The sequence below is a fragment of the Podospora pseudocomata genome, chromosome 5 (genome assembly GCF_035222375.1).
Source record: "Podospora pseudocomata strain CBS 415.72m chromosome 5, whole genome shotgun sequence".
Taxonomy (NCBI): domain Eukaryota; kingdom Fungi; phylum Ascomycota; class Sordariomycetes; order Sordariales; family Podosporaceae; genus Podospora; species Podospora pseudocomata.
Genome location: NC_085889.1, coordinates 4551926 through 4573022, shown reverse-complemented (window position 1 = coordinate 4573022; position 21097 = coordinate 4551926). Strand labels below are relative to the sequence as shown.

The 21097-nt window shown below is 49.9% G+C and overlaps 10 protein-coding genes across 10 annotated transcripts; 3 read left to right on the top strand and 7 right to left on the bottom strand.

Moving 5' to 3' along the window:
• Positions 1-194: 194 nt before the first annotated feature.
• Positions 195-1970, bottom strand: QC762_510550 (uncharacterized protein). The gene is made up of 3 exons (XM_062891462.1): positions 1143-1970; positions 684-1081; positions 195-630 (listed from the first exon to the last, which is right to left on the bottom strand). The coding sequence occupies exons 1-3, from the start codon at positions 1677-1679 to the stop codon at positions 204-206; spliced, it is 1362 nt and encodes a 453-aa protein (XP_062742914.1). The 5' UTR covers positions 1680-1970; the 3' UTR covers positions 195-203.
• A 48-nt stretch (positions 1971-2018) lies between these two features.
• On the top strand, positions 2019-4598 carry QC762_0088740 (uncharacterized protein; the record flags this gene model as incomplete). Its single annotated transcript, XM_062884040.1, has 4 exons — positions 2019-2058; positions 2186-3555; positions 3633-4371; positions 4436-4598. The coding sequence occupies exons 2-4, from the start codon at positions 3342-3344 to the stop codon at positions 4596-4598; spliced, it is 1116 nt and encodes a 371-aa protein (XP_062742913.1). The 5' UTR covers positions 2019-2058; positions 2186-3341.
• Positions 4599-4628: 30 nt separating this feature from the next.
• On the top strand, positions 4629-5554 carry QC762_0088730 (uncharacterized protein; the record flags this gene model as incomplete). The annotated part of the gene is made up of 2 exons (XM_062884039.1): positions 4629-4804; positions 4886-5554. 2 exons carry the CDS (start codon positions 4629-4631, stop codon positions 5466-5468), a joined length of 759 nt encoding a protein of 252 aa, XP_062742912.1. The 3' UTR covers positions 5469-5554.
• QC762_0088720 (uncharacterized protein) lies at positions 5475-6463 on the bottom strand. The gene is made up of 3 exons (XM_062884038.1): positions 6354-6463; positions 6016-6294; positions 5475-5956 (listed from the first exon to the last, which is right to left on the bottom strand). The coding sequence occupies exons 2-3, from the start codon at positions 6099-6101 to the stop codon at positions 5680-5682; spliced, it is 363 nt and encodes a 120-aa protein (XP_062742911.1). The 5' UTR covers positions 6102-6294; positions 6354-6463; the 3' UTR covers positions 5475-5679.
• Positions 6464-7331: 868 nt separating this feature from the next.
• QC762_0088710 (uncharacterized protein) lies at positions 7332-8117 on the bottom strand (the record flags this gene model as incomplete). The annotated part of the gene is made up of 1 exon (XM_062884037.1): positions 7332-8117. One exon carries the CDS (start codon positions 8115-8117, stop codon positions 7332-7334), a length of 786 nt encoding a protein of 261 aa, XP_062742910.1.
• A 353-nt stretch (positions 8118-8470) lies between these two features.
• On the bottom strand, positions 8471-9721 carry QC762_510570 (uncharacterized protein; the record flags this gene model as incomplete). Its single annotated transcript, XM_062891463.1, has 5 exons — positions 8471-8478; positions 8526-8836; positions 8901-9034; positions 9093-9444; positions 9522-9721. 5 exons carry the CDS (start codon positions 9719-9721, stop codon positions 8471-8473), a joined length of 1005 nt encoding a protein of 334 aa, XP_062742909.1.
• A 1090-nt stretch (positions 9722-10811) lies between these two features.
• On the top strand, positions 10812-11873 carry QC762_510590 (uncharacterized protein; the record flags this gene model as incomplete). The annotated part of the gene is made up of 2 exons (XM_062891464.1): positions 10812-11648; positions 11748-11873. The coding sequence occupies 2 exons, from the start codon at positions 10812-10814 to the stop codon at positions 11871-11873; spliced, it is 963 nt and encodes a 320-aa protein (XP_062742908.1).
• A 1064-nt stretch (positions 11874-12937) lies between these two features.
• Positions 12938-16304, bottom strand: QC762_0088680 (uncharacterized protein). The gene is made up of 8 exons (XM_062884036.1): positions 15838-16304; positions 15640-15775; positions 15406-15584; positions 15316-15352; positions 14806-15256; positions 14687-14754; positions 14335-14628; positions 12938-13672 (listed from the first exon to the last, which is right to left on the bottom strand). The coding sequence occupies exons 1-8, from the start codon at positions 15901-15903 to the stop codon at positions 13074-13076; spliced, it is 1830 nt and encodes a 609-aa protein (XP_062742907.1). The 5' UTR covers positions 15904-16304; the 3' UTR covers positions 12938-13073.
• Positions 16305-17117: 813 nt separating this feature from the next.
• Positions 17118-20087, bottom strand: QC762_0088670 (uncharacterized protein; the record flags this gene model as incomplete). Its single annotated transcript, XM_062884035.1, has 6 exons — positions 17118-17429; positions 17628-18020; positions 18069-18625; positions 18680-19244; positions 19305-19699; positions 19760-20087. 6 exons carry the CDS (start codon positions 20085-20087, stop codon positions 17118-17120), a joined length of 2550 nt encoding a protein of 849 aa, XP_062742906.1.
• Positions 20088-20150: 63 nt separating this feature from the next.
• Positions 20151-21063, bottom strand: QC762_0088660 (uncharacterized protein; the record flags this gene model as incomplete). The annotated part of the gene is given in 4 exon segments (XM_062884034.1): positions 20151-20266; positions 20326-20568; positions 20624-21031; positions 21045-21063. 3 exon segments carry the CDS (start codon positions 20763-20765, stop codon positions 20151-20153), a joined length of 501 nt encoding a protein of 166 aa, XP_062742905.1. The 5' UTR covers positions 20766-21031; positions 21045-21063.
• Between the last annotated feature and the right edge of the window lie 34 nt (positions 21064-21097).

Sequence of the window (21097 nt, the reverse complement as noted above, 5' to 3'; positions counted from 1 at the left end):
TTGACCGTGGTTATATTGTTGTTCTCTGAGTTTGGAACGTGAGGTGGTCTTACTCCTGGACAACTTATGTGAAGACAAATGGCAAGTGCATGATAGAAACTGTTTTCAGACGTCATTATTAAACGAGTCTAAACAAAGTATATAATACACTGAAAAGAGTTTCCTTCCCAGATATAGTTACTGATAAAGAAAAGATCATCTCATCAGAACTTCTTGGGCTTTACGCCCACCAAAGCAACCCGTGCAGCAATAAACAGCAAAGTACCCACGGCACAGGCAACACCACCGAAAATCTTTGTGCTTTGAAACGCACCGTTTGCAGATGTCAGGATAGCACCACCGATTGGCGACCCAGTCAACGCCGCAATCGAAGCAATGCTGAAAGCTGTGCCGGTGCGGGCACCGATCTGTTGGATGGGGGATATGGAAGCAATCAACACGGGAGTAAGACCAATGCCAGCACCTGAACCGATGCCAAACAGCACGGCAAACGTGATGATGGCCGCGTCGCCTGAGGAAGGTAACCATACAGCGAGGATGAGAACGCTGGTGAAGGCCGCCATGACAATCATGACGTTGAAATGGCCAAGCTTGTCCGCCATGGCGTTAGGTATTGTTCGGCCGATGATGCTGGGAAATGTTGGCATATTGCAACTGTTCAGTGGATGGAGGAGGGTACAAACCTAGCACCATTCAAAATGGGCACAAGATAGCTGGCGAGATTCTCTGACATGCCACCCGCAAGAGCTTCAACAACAATGAAGGTGAACGGGACAAACATGCCCCAATAAAAGAAGAAAATTCCGGCAGTCAATAAAGCAAATGGAAGCTCTCTCAAAGGTGCGAGGAAGGCCTTGAACTCAAAGGGACGCTTCACCGGTGGGATACGCGTACGGACTGTGAAATTGGCCCAGATGAGGAGGGCTAGGACGAGAAAGGCGCATGTTCTGATTGCCCAGGGGAATCCGACTTTGGGGATGAGGTTGATCAACATGACAGGGAAGATGACACCGCCGATGGAGGAGCCACAGACGACAAGACCCATTGCTGCACCGCGTTTCTTGAGAAACCATGTCGAGACCTGAGGTATGTGTCAGTTGGTGATGATTGCATAAACATCTCGGGAGGTGCTGGCGACTCACGCAAGTAAAAGCGGGGAAAAACACCATCGACGCCCCAACCGCCGAGCATATTGCCTGACTGAGAAGAATCTGATAATACGTCGTCGACAAACTGATCATCATCATCCCAAACACATGCATAAAACTCCCCACAAGAAGCAAAGCCGCTGGGCCATGGCTGTCAAAGATTCTCCCCACCCAGATTCCAGAAAATATCATGAAAAATATCTGCAGCGCGGAAATCCATGAGATCTCCGATGGTGTGTAGTTGCTGAGCTGATTGGCCTGGTAATGCGACTGGAAAATACCAGCGCAGTTGACCCAGCCAAACGAGACAAACAGACAGGCTGATGCACCGCTGACAGTCAGCCAGGCGCGGGCGCCGCCTTCTGGGAAGTCAGCTTGACCCAGTCTTGGAGGTGCAGGTGGTTGTTGGTGGGGTGGTGGTTGTAATGATGGCGACTTGGTCTCGCCACGAACTAGGGATGGGGTTCTGAGGCTTTCGCTGTCTGTGAGGTTGGCTTTCACGTCACCCCCCGGGTATAATCGGACAGCCATTCTGGAAAAGTAAACAAAAGTGTCCTTGGCTGGAGAGAAAGGCCAAGAAGCCAAGGCGAGGCTCGGCGGTTATGAATCAGATGTGGAAGGATTGAGATAGGATAGAAAAGGACTCGCTCGGAAATAATCTTCGGTCGCCGAGTTCCCAGGAGCTGTGTATTCATAAGCCGCTTATAAACGATCCCTGTATCAAGGCCGGAGATTCCGGGGTTTGGGGGCCACACCATTCCCGCGCTCGTATGCAGGCCGAATACACTGCATAATTGAAATTTCGAAGCGCTCAAGATTGATGCCCATAGGTGGTGATTCACACCATCCGAGTCACCAGTTGTTGAGGGATGGGCGTGTTGTTTGAGCACACTCAGACGGCCATGTTTAGGTAGGTTAAGCCTTCATTGAGCCACACCGAAGATTACCACAACCACGACCTTGATGAAAATTCTGTAGCATCACAGCACCACATGTCTCAACGGCCCCGGAGCACGGCAACTGACCGAGTCCTGGAGTCCGGGCCGAGACCAAGGAAAGAATTTGCCATTTCCCACGCCAGTCAAAGCGCTGCGCCTTTTGACAGCAGCCACGACACTTTTTTTGAGTTTTACGCTATTCAGCAGCACTTTCCAGCCAAGCACAGACTTCCGGGCCAAAATCCATCTTCAACTGCGAAATGCCCGACTCCGTCGACCCTTCTTGGAGTCGTGGCTTCTTTGAGTAGCGCTTCTCCGCCTGGTGTGCTTTTTGTTCTGTCCGTCTCTTCGGCGCTGCGCAAAGCGACCCATTCACGATGCAAAAGAGACCTAGTTCACAGAAACGATATTTTTTTTATCATATTCCCGCTGACGTCATATACCATCAACATGCTGGCTTCAAGACGCTGTTACATTGTCTCGGATGCTGTGCCACTGATGTCTTGGAGTTGGTACGCTAGCCAATAGTTATCCCGCATCTCGCGTTTGCTCGCGGTCGGCTCGCCTCTCGGAGATATTCCACGTTGAAACTAGTTCTTGTTACCCGGTTGCATTCCAAGATCGGTACTCATAGTTTCTAGCGTAGGTAATTGGGCAAATCAACTGGTAACAGTACTGGGGTGGCCTCATCCTCGTTGTCTCAGGGTGTCCGGGCTGGTGATACCGAACAGAGAGAAGCGTGCAACCTGCATGGTAGCCGGGCGGTTAAAAACCAAATAACGGAAGATATCTGCCTGGTTCATGGGGCATTGAAACTCCCTGGAGGCCTAGGTTTGATGGGTGTGAATGGAAAATAAGGGGCGAAGAAAGGGTTGATTGGTTCCAAACCCGAGCACTGTAAACCGCAACGATGCAAGACCAGCGACATGAATTATATTTCCGACATTCATTGATACAGCCACAGATTGATGTTACGTCGATGTGGTCCATGCCATGATTGGCCATATTAATGAGACGCAAACTGGAATGGCCGGCCTAGGCAGACCCAACCCGGACGGTCAACTATTCAAATGGCCCCCATGGCTAGGCGGCAGTTGACTTGCCCCTATCTCGAAACTCTGACCCTTTTGAGGTGGGCTAGACCCCTCTGTTATTATGAAAAAATTGAAACCCACCACACTTTGTTGTCTTACCTTCATTTGCATCTACTTGCGGTCTCCTGTTGCTTGTTCTTTCACTTTTGCCGTTTGATAACATGTTTCCCGCTCGTTTGGCTTCTTTATTTGGGTTCGTTTTGATAGCCATCCCAGCGGCAGTTCAAGGAGTACGACTTGATGTACCTCGAGTTGAAGATTTCGTCAGGAGATGGAACGTCGCCGCCACAGTGATTGGTGATTACGTCTACATCGACGGGGGTGAGATCAATCAGTTCGAGAACGGGACAATAGACGAGGCTCCAGTTTACCAAGGTAAGCTCCCCATGTGCCTCTACTGTTCCCCCAGCAGGTGACGGGAATACCAGTCTAATCTCAATATTCAACCCTAGTGAACTCAACACTGTCCATTGACATCTCCACCTCTTGGACTACAAGCGACGTCTCTATCCGGACGATAGGAAAGCCCAACGCTCCTAGAAACGCGCCGATGATATGGACAGACAAGGAAGGAACGGGTGGATTCTACTCTTGGGGTGGTGTTTTCTCATTGGGAAGATCTGTGACCGGGTCCGAGATGTGGAAGTTCAGCGCAGATGGCAGAGGGGGAGGGAGCTGGTCACTTTTCCAGGATTTTGCAAATCCGGAGGCCTTTAAAATTTTGTTATCACCAGAGAGGGGAGCTTATGCTAACACGGACGACAAAGGCTTTCTAATTGGAGGTTCCGTTTGGGGGTGGACACAACTGGGTTTCACAGACACTCAGGCCATCCCAGGCATGGTCTCATTTGACATGCGAACTAAGGAGATCAGCAATGGCACAGCCAACGATGCGGGCTCCAACAGAAGCCCATTCGAGACACTCATTGGGGCGAGGGCTCACTTCATCCCGGCTAACACTGGCACGAAAAGCCACCAAGGGTTGATACTGGTCTTGGGGGGCCACAGGTCTTATGTCGACCGACAGGTCAGCCTCGAAGACTCGCCTGGCTTCGATTTTAGGAACTTGTCATTCTTCGACCCGGAAACAGGAGAAAGATATTGGCAAATTGCCACAGGAGATATACCGCCTTATCCCCGGGCTCACTTTTGCGTCACCGGCTTCGCTGTTGCAGGTGTTGGTTATGATGTGTAAGTTTAAATTCTGCCAAATAACCAGAATACTTTGGTAACACAGTCGTTGATGGTTTAACAGCTTTATATTTGGAGGACGGAACGAAGCGCAGCAGAGCCACTACGATGATGCCTACATTCTCAGCCTGCCAGGCTTCGTGTGGACCCTGTTTCCAACTCCTCCGGCAGGGCCGCGATTCTTCCAGTCGGTCTTTACAATAATATTCACCATGAATCCGCACTGACAGTTCAATTATTCCAGTGCGTGTGTCTCTATGGGAAATCAGGTGCTCAGTATCGGCGGCGTCACTGATAAAATCAAGTCCGTGGATGCAGCTCCACAAGGCTTACTACTCTTTGACATGACTGCCCAAACCTGGAACGATAAATATGACGCCAAAGCCAAGAATTATGTTCGGGCTAAAAGTCTGGACGAGTGGTATCAGAACGGGTTAGTTTCAAGTTACATGTCATCTCCAAAAGGCAATACTGGTTCCATCGCGAGAAGAGGCTAATGCTGTCCTACGTGTAGAAGTATGGACAAGGTTGTCTGGTCTTCCGAGCAGGTGAGGGCCCTGTTTGTGACAGATGCGGACGCTGAACCTCCAGGGAGCGCGCCTAGCAAGCTACCAGACATCCCCAATGGCACAGAGCAAGCGGACTCACGCCAAGATTTCTCAACGACTCAAACTCCAGTCGGGGCTATCGCAGGAGCCGGAGCCGGGGGAATGCTTGCTCTGGCTATCATAGTTTCTCTGGTGATTTGGATGATCCATCATCACAAAAAAGCCAAGAAAGAAAAGGACAAGACCACCCAGTGGCCGCTGCCTCTAAAACATTCCAGCGAATCTCCAATCATGGAGATGCCAATTTACGAACCGGAATTTGATAGGCTTTGTGGTTACTGGTACCCATCAGGACTAGCAAACAACACAGTGAGGGACAGTGCGCGGATGTCGGTGCAAAGAGTCGAAGTCAGCGTCGACCACGACCATTGGGAGTTGCCAGTGGCCCCAAAGGATCACTCGGTTCATGGGTTAAGACGAGTAACTAGGGGGGTTGGCATGGGAATCGATCACAACAATTGGGATCTGCAAGATAGGCGAAGTTTCTGAAGGTCTTGGAGAGTCCAGAGTTACTAGAGGAAGAGGAATATCGACACCAGTATACGATGCTTCTGTCCGATGACTGCTGAGCCTCAATGTTTGCCCATAAAGCATCGCCACAAGGAGTCGACTAATGGACAAGATGACCCAGTCTCTCACCAACAATTGTCTCACGAATCTACCATCCCACAGATACATCGTGTCATGAATCTATGCCCTCTCAGTTGACCTTCCAACCCCAGGCTCGAGCGCTTAGACATTGTAGTAGCACCTCATGCTCCCCGAGTTCTGGTTGAACGCCGTGCAAGAGTACGTCCCACTGGAGCCCACGCTCTGCCTCTGGTCTTGGCAGCTTGTTGTCAGAGAAGATGCTGCAAGTGGTCGACTTGGTGCCGACGCGGGTGAGCCCGATCGAGCGGATGGAGCTGTCGAGCCTGATGCAGGGGCTGGTACCACTGAAACCCTCATAAGAGCCAGTGTGGGGACACTTGTAGTTGCTAAAAACACTGTTAGCAGATGCATTCTTGATGAGGTCATAGAATAAGATGACACTAACCCGCAAGTATGCCACCAGACGCTGCCGTTGGCGATAAAGGTGAGACAGCTGGTAGGTGCGAGGAGGAGGTACTTGGCGCTGACCATTTTGGCGAGGGAGGCTTTTTGTTGAAGGCTGAGGAGACAGAGTTGTGGAGGATGTCGATGGAGAGAGTGATGAAGCCAGACAAAAGTTGGTGAGGCAATGTGCTTTATACTTAATGTGCTTTATACTTGCGTTCACAATGCTCAGGGATTCAAACTGCCTTTGGGAATGATACCTTTTTGGGAAGGTTGAAGTCTGTGATCAGTATTCCATCAGTGACGATCCCCTAAGCGAGTCGCAACTTTGTATTGGACTTCTTCTAGCCCCGTTCTCGTGTAATTTTACCCCTTCGAAATAGTTGTTTCCTGTCAGCACTACCAACAGCGGAGGCTCGTAAAGGTCAAATTCAACCCCAAATGTCGAAGACCGACGTTGATGTAGCTCTAGCTGCTGACAAGTGAATCACGCCTGTTGTATTGAGTGCGTTGATGATACCGTATCGTATAATGGCTTTGAGGGAGAGTGTTCACCGCTCCTAATCCTACTGCGTATGTAATCATCCTTGCTTGATGCGCGGACGCTGACTGATGTCAGCTTAGAGCAGAGTAGCCATATTCCCGGCTACACCATTGGCCCCCTGCCTACTGGTAGGCTCGTATGGCTAGGGTACGAGTTTTCGCGTTTGTTTTTCCATTATTTATGCACATTCGTCTCACACGGGCATGTAGACTGAAGCAGCTGAGGGTCATCAACCAAGTTCGGATAAAACATGGTCCTTTTAAGTGCGATAATGTCCTTAACAGAGGTAATGTGCTCTTGTACCGGAGAATAGTGCAAAGTTTAAATGAGGTTGATTTTCAAGCTGGGATGATGCGATAAATACATTTGTGAATTAAATGAATGGGATGAGAAATAAGCTTTGGACAATAACTACGGCAAAGGCTAAAGAGAAGCTAGACTGATGATGTTATTCTTGGGTAAGTTGGGATAATGTCTATCCTAAGCTGGGGTAAAGTGTGGTGGATATTGGGATAAAAACTAACGTTAGACCAAAACGAAGCAACGAAAGAAGAATCATGCCCTTTGAAGCTAGGATAATGTCTTTTTATTGCTGGGATACTGTCTTTTCAAAGCAGGGAATCTTGGTCTTACGCTGGGATAATGTCTATTTTAAGTTGGGACAATATCCATCCTAAGCTGGGGTAAAATATGCTTGATGCTGGGATGAAGCTCAAACTATAAAAAAGAACGAACGATAAAAGAAGAGTCCTGCTCTTTGACGTCTTGATAGCCTAGATGTAAACTCCACCCGGGAATGATCTTCCTCCCCTGGCTTGCACCAGCCTAGATGCATCCACCCTCTCCCGCACCTCTGTGCCACGATCCAGCACTTCACTCCGCCCATCAATCGTGAACAAGATCTTGCATACCCGACTGGAATCCTTCCTTTGCTCACGCGATAGGATTATGAAATTCCAGAGGTACTTGATGCTGTCCCTGTCTCCTGCATCCTGAAGCCCGTCGATGACAAAACAGATCACGGGCGGTGCGTATTCGAACAGCGCCTTGATGATGTTCAACGCGGTGGGAAGGCTGTGGAGAGTTCCATTTAGCTTTTCGAATTGGTTAGCGTCGAGGGCTTTGCCTGCTTTGAGCCCTTCCAGGGGAAGAACATAGGCGAGTTGGCGGATGATGGAGTAACAGAGAGATATAACTGCGGCATCTCTGTGGCGTAATCTTGGTGTGCTGCCACTTCCGCCGCCACTGCCGCCAGCGTTACTCCTGGCGAAGCTGGAGCGGGACTTGCAAAAGTATGAAATGCAAGGAATGCCAGCGTTCAAGACTTTGTCGGTGGCTTCCAAGGCCGCCTTGGAAAGCGCGGTGCTGCCAGGGGAAAACGCCGGGCCGTCTACCCACATTATCTTGGAGGCAGAATCAGATATCCATCTGCTGAGCCGCTCATAGACCTCTTGCGGGATCATGGTTGGCTCTTGGTGGGCTCTTTGGAAGTCTTCGTCACTCTCGATAAATGGTCTGAGGGCTTCGGCGTATTGTTGGATTCGCGAACAGTCGGACATTGTGGTCTCCGCAGGCCACGATGATGTTAGTTAAGTTGTGCAAGTGCTGGCTGTCTTACCCTCCGTAGGGTTTGTTGATTGTCCTGTTTCGGGAAGTTTCGCCGTGGCTGGCTTGTTGGCTGACTCGTCAACTGTCAAAGTGGGCAGGGTGTGTGAGCTTTGCTGTGGAGACTGCTTAGTGATGTCTGTGACGTTGGAACTCGTTGAATTAGTCGCAGCAGCAAAGGCGCCATTGTGGGATACCACGCGCAGCATTACCTAGACAGGTGGAAATCAGGACACAATGGAGGTGGTAACTCAAAAGTGGACCTGCACTCTTTGTGACAACAGTGATTCGAGGCCCCGCGGCACACTCAAGGCGCTGCGGCCCATTTGTGGGTTTTGGATGAAAGAGAATAGCCAACTTACCGTGTGTGACCTGATCCTCAACACATTCGAGCTGATGCACAGCATTCTCACCCAGTCTCTGGAAGCCCTGTGCTGCTGCGGCAACTTTCGCATTGACCTGCTGCTGTGTGTCCGCATGAGTCTGGATTCCAGGCTGTAACAGCCTGGCCAAAATTGGCTCCAGGTCGTTCATCTTTTGATGCATGTGCTCAATGCGGAGCTCAGTAGTGTGTTGCGCCTCGTTGCGGATGTCGCCGATTGTCTTTGGGATACCATCAACCATGGCTTTTACCGTCTTGTCATGAAATCCTTTGTTGAACGAGGCCAGAAATCTCTTGTGCCGTTTATGGAGAAAAGAAATGGCGTGACAAAAGAAATTTGAAGACCTGAACATACAGTGCCACGACAAGCCTCTGCATTTCTTTTGTGTTTGCCACTTGTGTTTTCTTCTGCACCAATCTCAGGTTCTCCCTTATTTCCACAAGTGCAAGTGAGAATCCCTCGGCAATCTTCTGGTAGTTCGCTGAGGCCTGACCAGTACATTAGCGTCGACTAGACAGGATAGAGGAAAATGAGGTACTTTCTTACGATGGAGGGTGGTGCTGGGTAAGGTACCTTGACAACCGATGCCACGACTCCGGTGAGGAGGCTGATGTACTTGTCCTCTGTCGGAACAAACTTGAATAAGAATGAGTGATCATCCATTGTCTCCATGAAGCGGAGGAACCGATTCCTGGCGAGGCCAATGCCAGTCTCATGCTTGGCCTCCCATCCAACACGGGCGTCATTGACTGCCGCTTGCAATGTTGCAATGCTAGGAAGTGACGAGTGAGTAATCCCGGATATTACGTCTCCTGGAGGGACGAAGAGTCTTTGAAACTCTTGCAAGACTCGAATCAACTCTTTGCGCTGTTGCTCTAACGGATCAAAAATCGGATCACTGGTATGGACATTTAGTGAATTCAGACGTATGAACACATCGATGCACGGTTAGCATATCCTTATGTTCTTACATACCTAGAGCAGTCATTCTGGAGCCAGCTAACCCACTCCTGTGCTTTGATACGTTGAATACTTTGTTGATGGTCTGCCTGCTGAACCGTGGCACCGAGTGCTTGGGATAAAGGATCTTCTGGCCTTTCTTTTTCGACTTTGAGACTGTAGGATCGAACTGCTGCTGTGGTAGTCCTAGGATCTGCTAGTCTAAATGACGCCATGGTCCAAGAAAACACCTATGCTCTTGCTCTGTGGACCTTCCAGTTGTTGACATGGGGATGAAGGGTGTGGGGCAGAAGCGGGAATCTAAAAATCCAAAAGAGCCACGGGCATGGTGCTTCCTGGGTTGTCACTCTTGAGCCGCTTAAAATGCACCCGAAAGGTACAGTCATAAAGCCGACCTGTGTGTGACCGTGTCATCAGTGAGGGGTAATTGCGAGGGTATTCTTTCCTACCCCGCGCGCCTCTCGGTCCTATCCTTCACTCTCGTTCCCCAGTTGAATCTTTGTTGATCTCCACGTGTGACCGTCAATTCTTCTCGATGGCCTCTTTGCAAGCCGTAGCCCGCCATCCCGTCGCGCGGCAGCCAGTATCACCCACTGATAATTCCCCAAGTGAGAAGACGACTAAAGAACCTATCGATCCACAGACGTCAACCACAGAGGTCGGTGATCAAGTATCTTCTAACCCAGACAACATACCAGCGATGATCAAACGGCCCCATCGACAGTGAACGCAGAGGAGAAGGGGAAATGGACGTCAAAAGTTCCCCTGTACTGTGTGGTGAACGGTCGGTCTAACGGACATCTTCAAGATTCTGGGCTTCCTCGTTGTCCACGGTGTGGGGTGTATATGTGGGACAACCCGACGTATCAAGCCCCAGGAAAACAGGAGGTTGCGAAGGGTGGGAAGGAGCGTGACAACGAAGCCAAGCGCAAATTCAACCCACGATGCCATTGCATCGATTGCCTCAATATTCGAACGCGCGGAGAAACACCCCATATTCCTCTTCCGAGAACAGAATAAGAGTCAGGCGAAGACGAAGATACCGAGCAGCCAAAACTATCCTACTCCGTGGAATACCTCGACACAAAGGGTCAGTACATTGGCAAACAGCGATATGCAACACCATTTGATCTCTCGGCGGCCCGTGAGGATGTCTCAAAGCATCAAGCTTCTGTTTTTAGTGTTGTCACTGTTCTCCAGACATCACACGCACCAGAGAATTTCCGATTTCTCAGCGATGATACCCGAGCCGAAAAAGTAGCCGGAATACTCACCGACGAAAACATCGCTGTACACGTGCATACCATGAGAATCATTATCGAGTCAAAAGCCCTCCTCAGCGCTCTACGCTCGGTAGTCTCATACAACCCTTTCGTTGATCTTGACCATAAAGTCTTGTCACTAAACAAACCTTACACTATCCTGGGTCACCACATGAGCGAGCTTGAAGCACTCCATGAACGATGCAAAACCAGTCACCAGAAGGGTGAAGTCAAACCGGACGAGAACGCCAACCCGGATGACCCCTTGGTTGAAACAACTGCCGACCATCTGGAACTGCTTCTGAACTATCTGAAGACAAAGGTATACAAAGGAAGGATCGAGACCGAACAGGAGCTGCATCGGAGGAATATGTGTACTTTCCAGATGCTACGGCTTCTCTTCAGGCCGGGCACGACAGTATACGTGGAATCTGGAGGTAAACTCGCTGCCCATGTGGTCCATGCCATGGTTAATGACACCGCCATTCTTTCAGACAACCGTCGAGACTTTGGGCCGCATCAGATCCTATTGTGGTTGTTAAGGTTTGATGGCAGATTTGTCGGAAGGAGCACGACGTCAGTTGTTGTGCCACCATTCGAGGGAGAACGTGAAATCACATCACTGAAGGTTTTCCCAACGGAACTTTTCGACAAGAAAGACGGTGGCGAGACCAAAGCGAGATTGGAAGCACAGGGAATGCAATGGCTCAAACTCTTACGTGGTCAACCGGCCTTCTATCAATGCGACCCGTCTGACCGGGCGGCACTTGTTCTCCAAAACAGACACGTTGTTAGGAGGAACGCAAGTGAGGAAAGTATGGACTTTGAAGATGCTGCTAGTCACAAGCCCAATATACGCGAAGCCAGGAAAGCGGGTTCGGTATGTCCATCTCCTCCAAAGCACCATTGATGGTATTTTGGCTTCACTCATGTACCCGGGAGTATGGCCTTCTGACACGTATCTGACTGCAACTATCAGCTCAGCGGTCGAGTTTACGTCGATTCTGCAGCCTACTACTACGAGTTCGAAGAGGAAGCACCGGAAATCTGCAACGTCAATGATATTGGACGCAATTTGGCGATGTGCGGGTGTGAAGAGTGGTGAGACAAACCCTTAGACTGGGTGCAGGGCAAGCGCATTTATTGTGGGAAAGTGAAGGTGATGGATTAAATCTACCGAACTGAGTGACTGAACCGCTAGAAATACATGTGGCTGTCATAACCAGGGCGGTGAAGAAAGGCGAATAAAGCCGTGAAAAGGATAAAAGGAAAAGGCTGCAAAAGGCCTGCAAGACCTGCAAAGGAAAGCAAAAGGCTCTAAGCCAACATTTACTCAAGATGAATATGCCTGGCTAACCCCGATCGCAGTTATGGCAGACGGCACCATCCCCCACCTAACTTTCGGTACGCATCCTACGATTTGCTGGATCCAACAATGGTGGGGAATCTTACACTGGAGTCCGGGGCGCATGATTCCAATCATCGATAACGTTATCGAACTTTGTATCTAACCAAATATATCTACTGGTAGGCTTAGTTCCTAGGGGTATAGTATCCTAATTATATCCTTAGGGCCCCCGTAAATCGGAGGAAGAAACGGAGCGGTCGTATCCTACGATTCGCTAACATTTCCTAAAGGATTATAGGCGCCATTCTTCTTTTGCCCAAACCGAAACAGCTTTCTAAGCCCTATTTTGGCCGTGTTTATCGTGAAATGCTTTTAAGCCTTGGCCCACTTTGAGTCGCACCTTTTAAAATGCAGGTGATGTTTGTATAAAGCTAAAGCTGGAGGCCGACTATGTTGCGACCCAGCAGACCAAGAGCGCAGGTATCACAGACTGCTTACCCGCTCATTGGTTGAAGCTTGCATACAATAGTGGCACTGGCACCGTATAAGGCCGCCTCTCGTGAGGGGTAAAAGATAAAAAGATAGTTCGATGAAATAACACGGATATAACAGGAAAAATAATAGGAAGCCGGTAGCTAAACATCATAATTAAGACACAAAAGGCTCATCGCCTCGACATCTCGAAGCCCCTGAATCCCTGAGTCACATGCCAGCTACCTAAGTGTGTTGGCAGAGCGTTTGGGCCCATGACCACCAACCTTTGGTTCCGGCTCATTTTATATACAGGAGCTTATGCTCACCCGCACTCTCGTTTCGCCTTTCCTGTACTTAGTTTCGGGTGGTCTTCTTGGCAACTTGTGAACTCGATGTTTGATGATCCACAACGTCTCTCAACCTCAGCCCCACGCCTTCATATTGGTATGCTATGCTGTTCCCAGTAATTGTTTCTACACCCTCTCAAAGTCTCTCTAGCATGTGCGTTATGACCCTTGCTAGCTCGGACGCTTCCCCCTGGACACTGGGAATTCCGTGACCAGCACCATGTTTCACCTCCACCCTGGTCTCCTGTTTACACATATTCATAACCTGCTTCGCCATCCCAGGGTAATGCACGTCCTTGTTGCTCCAAGCGTGGACAGTAGGGATTGCAATCTTGTTTTCCTCGGATACCCTGTTCGCCTTCAAAAAGGTAACTCTCCCGCTTTCCAATTCATCCCAGCCCGATGGCATGATACTGGAAAGAAAAACGACACTCTTGATCTTGCTCTTAGCTTCTCGGACTTGAGTGTCTTGCTGGTCTGGTCGGAGCAAGAGGGTTGCGGCCAACGCACCACCCATCGAGAAAGCAAGAATGGCATCATAGGGGCCATGGGTGAGGAGATGATCAACCAGTTTATCCACTGCCTCCATACCCCCTTTTGCTGAGCCATCAAAGTAGGAGAAACACTGATGACTGGTTCCGAACGCCTCTCTGATACCAGGCGCAGGCGGGCTAGGATGGAGTCCTGGATACCAGTCATATGTGCATCCTGACGGTAAATGTGTGCGGAGGGAAGCTATGCCATGAATCAGTCAGCGCGGGTGTTGCAGAAACATGGGGCCTCAATTACCTGTCTGGAGCTTCAATATCTGAACGATTCCAGGTTGTTAGTCTTGGGCGACATGGCATCAACAACACAATGACGATATAAAAAAGCATACCTCACAGTTAGTTCCAATGCCATGAAGACAAAGGATCTTGAACACCTTGGGGTTTGGTTGCGACAACATGATATGGAGTGAGGAGCATGGGGGTTGAGGGTTGCAGATATTTAGGAGCTGGGAACGGGCTCTCTTATACACTCAGAAGCGGCGCAGCAGCTGCGCAGCGCTGAATTGCGTACCGAGCAGGCACCGGGTGAGAGTGCCCGAGGTTTCGTACTTATCTGACAACAGACATGTGGCATTCTTGCATTCGAACACGGTCCTGAAGAGTAAGGTAGGTACTCAGTCCACGTGATGGTCAGACATACAAGAGACAAAATGACCATATTCACTATTTCACGATAGCTCTGTAATACAAAAAGAAGCTAGTAATACAGCCTTAACCCTCACACCGATCACGCCATATAAGCTCCCCTCGGCGGCATCACGCCCGGGTCTTGATGGTGTCTCCCATCATTCATTGTCCTTGGTGTTCCCACTCTGGATTCCATATTCTCAAGTTGGACATACGGACCATGCGGATGCATCACCAAGGGACTCTCGTCTCTATCTGCGCTGTTGTTATCAGTCGCAGCCGTTGAGTACGTGACGCGTATCTTCTTTTGGATAGTGCCACCAGATTGCCCTGAATTTCCACTCCTGAAGTCCGGGTAATATTTTGGCGTTGCGGAGTCCTTGGTAGCCCTGGTGGACTTTAGGAACGGAACGTTTTGATAGTTGAGCAGTGGCTTTACACTCGGGAGACAAGCACAGATGATACCGAGTGAGAGTTCAACAACAGAGAGGATTGCAAGATCCATCATATCAACTTTGGAATGACATGTTAGATTGCAAACAATTTCAGGGGTCATCATGCAGCGACTTACCAGTGGGATTCGTTGAGTGAACAAATTTGTCCACGACAGCAATTCGGCCGGCACTGACAATAATAACACTGGGAATAATTAGCATAGACTCGTACGAGACTTGACATAAGCTGGCTTACCAAAGTCCTACAGAAAACAAGATGCTACTCATGATCTTCTTCTTGCGATTCAAGTTCAACTTGGAAATCCAAGGCAGAGGAAGTGTAATGATGATGACATCGACTATGATGTCCTTGATACCGATGCCAACTGCCTCGCCGTAAAAGTCAAGACAGGTCCCTTCGTGCTCGCCATCCCAACGGTCCCAAAAGTGACTGATGGGGCGGCACGGAAAGAGGACCAGCAGGATCAGAGCAGAGCAGCTGAGAACATCCAGAACCAGAACTGCAATCCTGAGACGGCGGCCAGGGGTGTTCTCAAAGATGCGAAAATAAAACAGCATAATGGACACTCTGGAAACTGTCCTGGCCACACCATAGAGAAACATGGCCACCCACATCAACAAGAAGATTCGTGTGATGTTTTCATGTTTAATGGACCACATATCGGACCCCATGCCGATTTCATATACTTTTCGTGAGAAAGAGTCAGTAAAATACAATGAATTGAGGTGAGAAATCCAGACTCACAGTTCATCATGATTCCGAGAAGAGCAATCACGGAAGCCTGTTTGCTACATGTCAGCGCATACTTCCGCACATTATTAACCCAACACTTACGACTCCCACGAAGCTCATAACGTCATCCCACCAGACGTGAACATTTCTCGCCTGTCGCGCAAGAAACCGAAGGCCGACAAAGACTGTGGTCAAGGCAGTGAAGGCGATGAAGATTCCTTTGGCGGAATGGTCGACATAGGGCTCAACGCCGCAGATACCGGCCGTAATATTTCGGGTTGCTGTTCTATTGTCAGAATCTCATGTCATGACAAACTGTGCGCACAAAAGTCTCACTGAGCCCTTCCCTGATTGTGCAGCTTCCAAGCACACATTGGCTAACTTGAGCGTTGTAAGCTGCATTGGTACACCGGCAGGCATTATCGAGCGGTGAACATGTCGAGTTCGCCATGGCTGCTTGGATGCAGGCCAACTAGCTGCAAGTCAGTGTCTTGACGATTGGCTCAAAGGAAGAAGGGAAGGGCTTCTGCCTACAGCACAAGATGGCAGAGCAGCAATAGCCGCTGCCAAAGAGGATTGCCCTCCGTTCGGAGATTCCATCACGATTGCTGGTGACTGCTTCAAAGTGGGCAGAAGAGTAATCCCAACCTGGGCCTCACGCACTACTGATATCAACCGTTTCTTTACCTTCCATATGTAAAAAAGCCGGCAAGAGACACACTCTCAAGTCAGTCTGCACTCTGCTCCTGCCAAGTCTCTGCTTCTTCTTCGATGCCGCAAATAAACAAGAAAATCCAGCTGTGCCTTCTCGAAGCGTAAAAAAACACACTGCCACGTCCCATCTCATCCAGCTTCCAGCGGCACAAGGAGGGTCCTTCGACAGGCCCCATTTACTGTCGCATTGGTGGCGGCATTTTGCGGCACAGGGGGCGGTTAAACAACAGAAGTTCGTTGCAGTTGAGGGTGTCACAACATGAACGAGAGGAATGTTTTCGGAAAACTGATGATGACTACATGCCCGACCAATCGCGTAACATGGCCCAACCTGAGCAGGACTTGCTGGTGCCGTACTCTGAGAATCCTTCTCGGGTCGCACTGTGGCACAGCATAAATTTATTATATGCGAACAGCGTTCGTTCCAGGTAATAACGTTATCACAAATGTCTATGATTCGCCAACCGACGTGATCCGTGCGCCAAGAGGGCACACAGGGCTAGGTAATTGGGGCCTACAACCTCGGAATCTGTTCTCTGTGCCCCCCTTGGCATCTTTATAGGCGGAACGCGTGGTACGATCTACCTTGTGCGTTGCTTGTGGGTGATTATTCAGTGGCACCCAACCTAGGCACTTATCAGACGCCATTACAACCCACACCAAATTGAGCGGAACAGGCGCACTGTGTGAGGTACCTTGAATTGATTCGTGATCTAAGAGCGGCTCAAAGGGGCAAAACTGAACTACCTAGCTATCGATTGATGAAACTCCATGGTAACATGATTGAAGGAGAATATGACAGTCTCAGCTGACTTGTGGACTCCAGGACTTTGACCCAGCTCAAACTTCTATTGTCCTTTGATGTTGTCCGGGACAGGCTTGGGCTATCAACGCAAGTACACAAGGTATGACAGCGGAGGATATCCAGTTGGAAGTGACTGAAAGCCATGGCAAAAGTCTCCCCAAAGAGCACTAAATAATACCTAACGTTACCTATTAAGCAATATTGTGTAACTCTACCTGGCGAATCTCGCTTGACGCGTGCCTTACTCTGCTACTTGGGTGAATATAAGCACAAAGATTCTATGTTCACACCCAGCCTAGAATACATCAACCGCGTACCTGTCCCTTCTTGTACTCGCCCACCACTCTTCAACCTGCGCCTCCGTAAGATCTTGGCCGTTTTGCTTCTGCACACCCTCAACATACATCCTTTTGAGTACGTCCTTCACACCCTCGTTCACAAGCCTGCTGCCACAAACATACATTCTTGCTCCCTGTTCCCACAGGTCCATCACCCGAACTCGCTCCAGCCAAAGTCTATCCTGAGCATACTTGCACCCTGCACTCTCTGTATTCTCTGTGTCTTGGGAGAAAGCGTAGAAAATGTCGACTCTCGCAGCCAAAGCCCACTCTCTCAAGGTATCCGCGTAGATTTTGTCAGCAGGGGACCGACAGCCAACAAAGAGCATGGCAGGTGGCATTTTGGTCTCAAGCACTGAACCTTGCCTCAACAGCTCAAATCTGTGTTGCAAGAATCCCCTGAAAGGAGCAAGGCCCGCACCAGCACAAACCATGATCACGGGTGTCGCTCCAGGTCCATAAAAAACGGGCCGAAATGCGGCATGACTGGGTTTCACTGTAACAGACAACGCATCTCCGTCTTTGAGCGCAGACAGGAAGTTGGAAGCGAGGCCGTAAGTGGTGATTTGATTAAACCGAGGATGGGATAGACCTGGGTGCTGCAAGACGGACCAAGTCAAAGTACATCTTGACGGTGATGATAATGGCGAGGATGAAATAGAGTAAGGTCTGGGTTTGAGTGGTGGGAGGAGGCCTATTAGGGCGGACATGGGAAGGTTGCCAATCTTGACAGCCTCTAGAATCTGAAGGACAGACGGACGACGAGTCAAGACATTGGTTCTGTTGCCTTCTTCGAGGATCGAGTTCAGGGCCTGCTTGTCCTCTGCCACTTCGCAGTGATCCCTGAGAAGCTCCAGTTGCTATTTTCGTTAGCAAGCAAGCTGCCGATGTCATGAACCAAAACATACCTTGACAGTAGCTGGCTGGTTCAGATCCAAATGGTGAGAAAGGAGGTCTTTTGCCAGGAGTGGCACACCAGTAGGTAGCGGGGTTGAAGCCGAGCTGTGTAATTCAAGTACATCGTCCTCTTTGAGCCCCAAGGCTCTGAGCGCTCGTTTGACAAGCTCCAGGGGGTTGCACGGCAGTATCTCGAGATAGCCGCCGACCTCGTAGTTGTGCCCCTCCGGAAGCTCAAGTTCAAGATGGTATTTCGGTCGAACTCGATCATCAGTAAGCCGATAGACCTTCTTCACAATGGCGCTAACACCCGTCTGAATAGACTGAAAAGTAGGTTTGCGATGCACAACCGCAACACGCAATGCTTCATCTGTGGTTCCAGGAGCGACGCCGTGAAGGCTCGCAACACACGGCCAAAAGTCACTGGCCTGCCACGTCACAAACTGGGCGAGCACATCGCCCTCGGCAGCATCTGCACTTCCCTTTGCCGCGATGGATATCGCACCGTGTTTCTCCAAGAGAGCAAAGATAAGATTTGGGATACGCTGAAAGGTGTCCCTCCATTCCCCTGTTCCCTCTAGGTTAGCCCGTATGATGGAAAACAGTAAAACGAAAAACCTACGGTTGCCACACCCAAAAACCACAAATTCAACCCCCGTCAGGGAGTTTGGACTCAATGCTGAGATCCAGTCAATGAACTTGGCCCCGTTGTTTGTGGGCTGTCCGTCATAAGACGAACTGATGAATACAGACAAAACTCCCGGCCTGAGACTCCCGGTGGCTTCATCAAGAGCCGCTGCTGTGCACTGGAAACCTCGCTGAATAGCTGACTTTGCCAGGTTATTGGCAAGCTCCATTGATGTTCCCATGTTGGAACCGTAGTAGACAATGATCGGTTTTAGGTCATTGACGCCTGAAAATACGTTCTCTGTGGCTGGAGCGGGTTTCCCGATGGTGTCCTCGTGCACAACGCCCTGGTTAGTCGACAATGCATCGACTCCAGGTCTTAGTTTGGCGTGTACAAAGAGGTTTGCTGGCTTGATACTTGCCGCTTGTTTGATGGTGAGTTTGTAATCCGGGTCCGCGAATGAGAAGTCGAATTTCTGAAAGAGAAGTGCAACGGCAATAGTGGCTTCTTGGAAGGCGAATTCATTCCCAATACAGGATCGTTGCCCATTTCCGAATGGCTAAGCAAATCGGCGATGTTAGATAATACTGAAGAGCAAGAGCGTCAGGGGTAGACAAACCTTCCATGCGTTGGGCGGTAATTTCGCAAAGTTCTTGTCCAACATTCTTTCAGGGTTAAAGTCTTTGGCATTCTCACCCCAAACAGAAGGATCTCGATGAAGATGGTGAAGCAAAATAAGAATGGTCTGCGGTCCGTCGAGCTCCCACTTGTGTCCCAGTACGATCGGGCCATCTACATCCACTGGCTTGACAGCTAGAACGGGAACCGTAGGTTGCAGCCGAAGTGCTTCTCTCAGGCAAGCCTTGGTGTACGGCAACTTGTTCAGATGCTCGGGGGCCAAAGGGTCACTCCCCACCACCCTATCGATCTCCTCTCGTAGCGTTGCGTATGCCTTTGGGTTTGCCAGGAGGTAGTAAAGCAGAAACGCAAGCAAATTGCCAGTTGTCTCTGATCCTACAACACGAGAGCATCAATAAAAGCTGAAAACACATAAGTGACGGGAACAAAACATACCAGCAATCAGAAACGCCATCATGTTGTTTATGATGCAATCATCTGTCAAGGAATTACCTGTGGCCGGGTCTTTGCCGTTCACCAGGGCATTCAACAAATCCTTCTTCTGGGATGGGTTTGCTCTGCGGTGACTGATCACCTCGTGGGCGAGTTTGCGGAGAAAAGCGTTATTCTCGTCGAACTTGCGATTCGCAGACCACTGCAGCTTGGTAAACCACGCTGGTCTGGCAGCCCGCACTGTGACTTCGGAAAATATGCCGTTCAAGGCATTGACGAGCTTGTGCGGCTCATCCGCATCTCGAGACAAGGAGTTGAATCGTGTGTCCATCGCACATCTCGACCCAGTTTTTTAGCACGCAAACAGCCCTGGGTAATAGACCTGAGAAGAGACCTACAGCGCAAGTGTGTCCAACGCAAGACTTTGCAAATCTGCCGCGACGTCGATAGCAGTGATGGGCCCCGAATGAATCCACTTCTGCACGAGCTGAGAGCCAATATCATGCATCTCTGCCACAATTGTTTTAGTCATGGCACGCAGAGCCTGGAGAACCAGCGGCCGAACTTACCGCCAAACATTTGTTTGATGGCCAAGGGTCCAAAAGCAGGAACCAAGGTGCGATGTGCAATCGCCCAGTTTTCCTCATGGTGGAAGGCAGTGATGAGGCTGTCATGAATCACGTCTCTCATGCGCATCACGGTCCCAACGGGATACTTGATGAACTCCTTCCGGGACAAGACTTCATTGATGAGTCCATAGCTGGAAATGATTATGACATTGGCGACCCCGAGTTTCAAGCGGTAGATCGGTCCTGTGTTTGGTTCAGCTACAGTGGGAAACATTATTGTAAAAGCAGTTCGGCGTACCATAAGAGTCAGCGAGCTCATTAAGACTTCTAACAGTGTTTTTGACATCGATGTCTCGAATATTCCCCAACAGTGGGAGCGGTGACGGACCAGGGATAGACTCCCGTTTGTCAAAGGCGACAGCAACATTGTGCGTGGCCATGTCGATGTCTCGTCGCCAAAGGGTTGACTATTGAGCGCTCAAGATAAAAGCAGCTTGTCGAGCGATCTGGCGTCTGTACTGGTTTGCCTCTGGGCCAATATGTCCGGTGTTCCAATCTCTTCAACTCCAGCCGTGGTTCTCGTCGGGTCGGCTGAGGGGTTGCTTGGCAACCCGGGCGGGCGAGGACGGCGGGAGAGACATTCAGTACAGTAAATGCGGCACTGTGTCAGGTATTCTGTGCCGCATCCCAGTGTCTCATGGTCCATTAGCAAGCACGGCTTAGCGTGGCGTAATAGATTATTTGCCCACCCATACTCGAGCAGGCACACCAC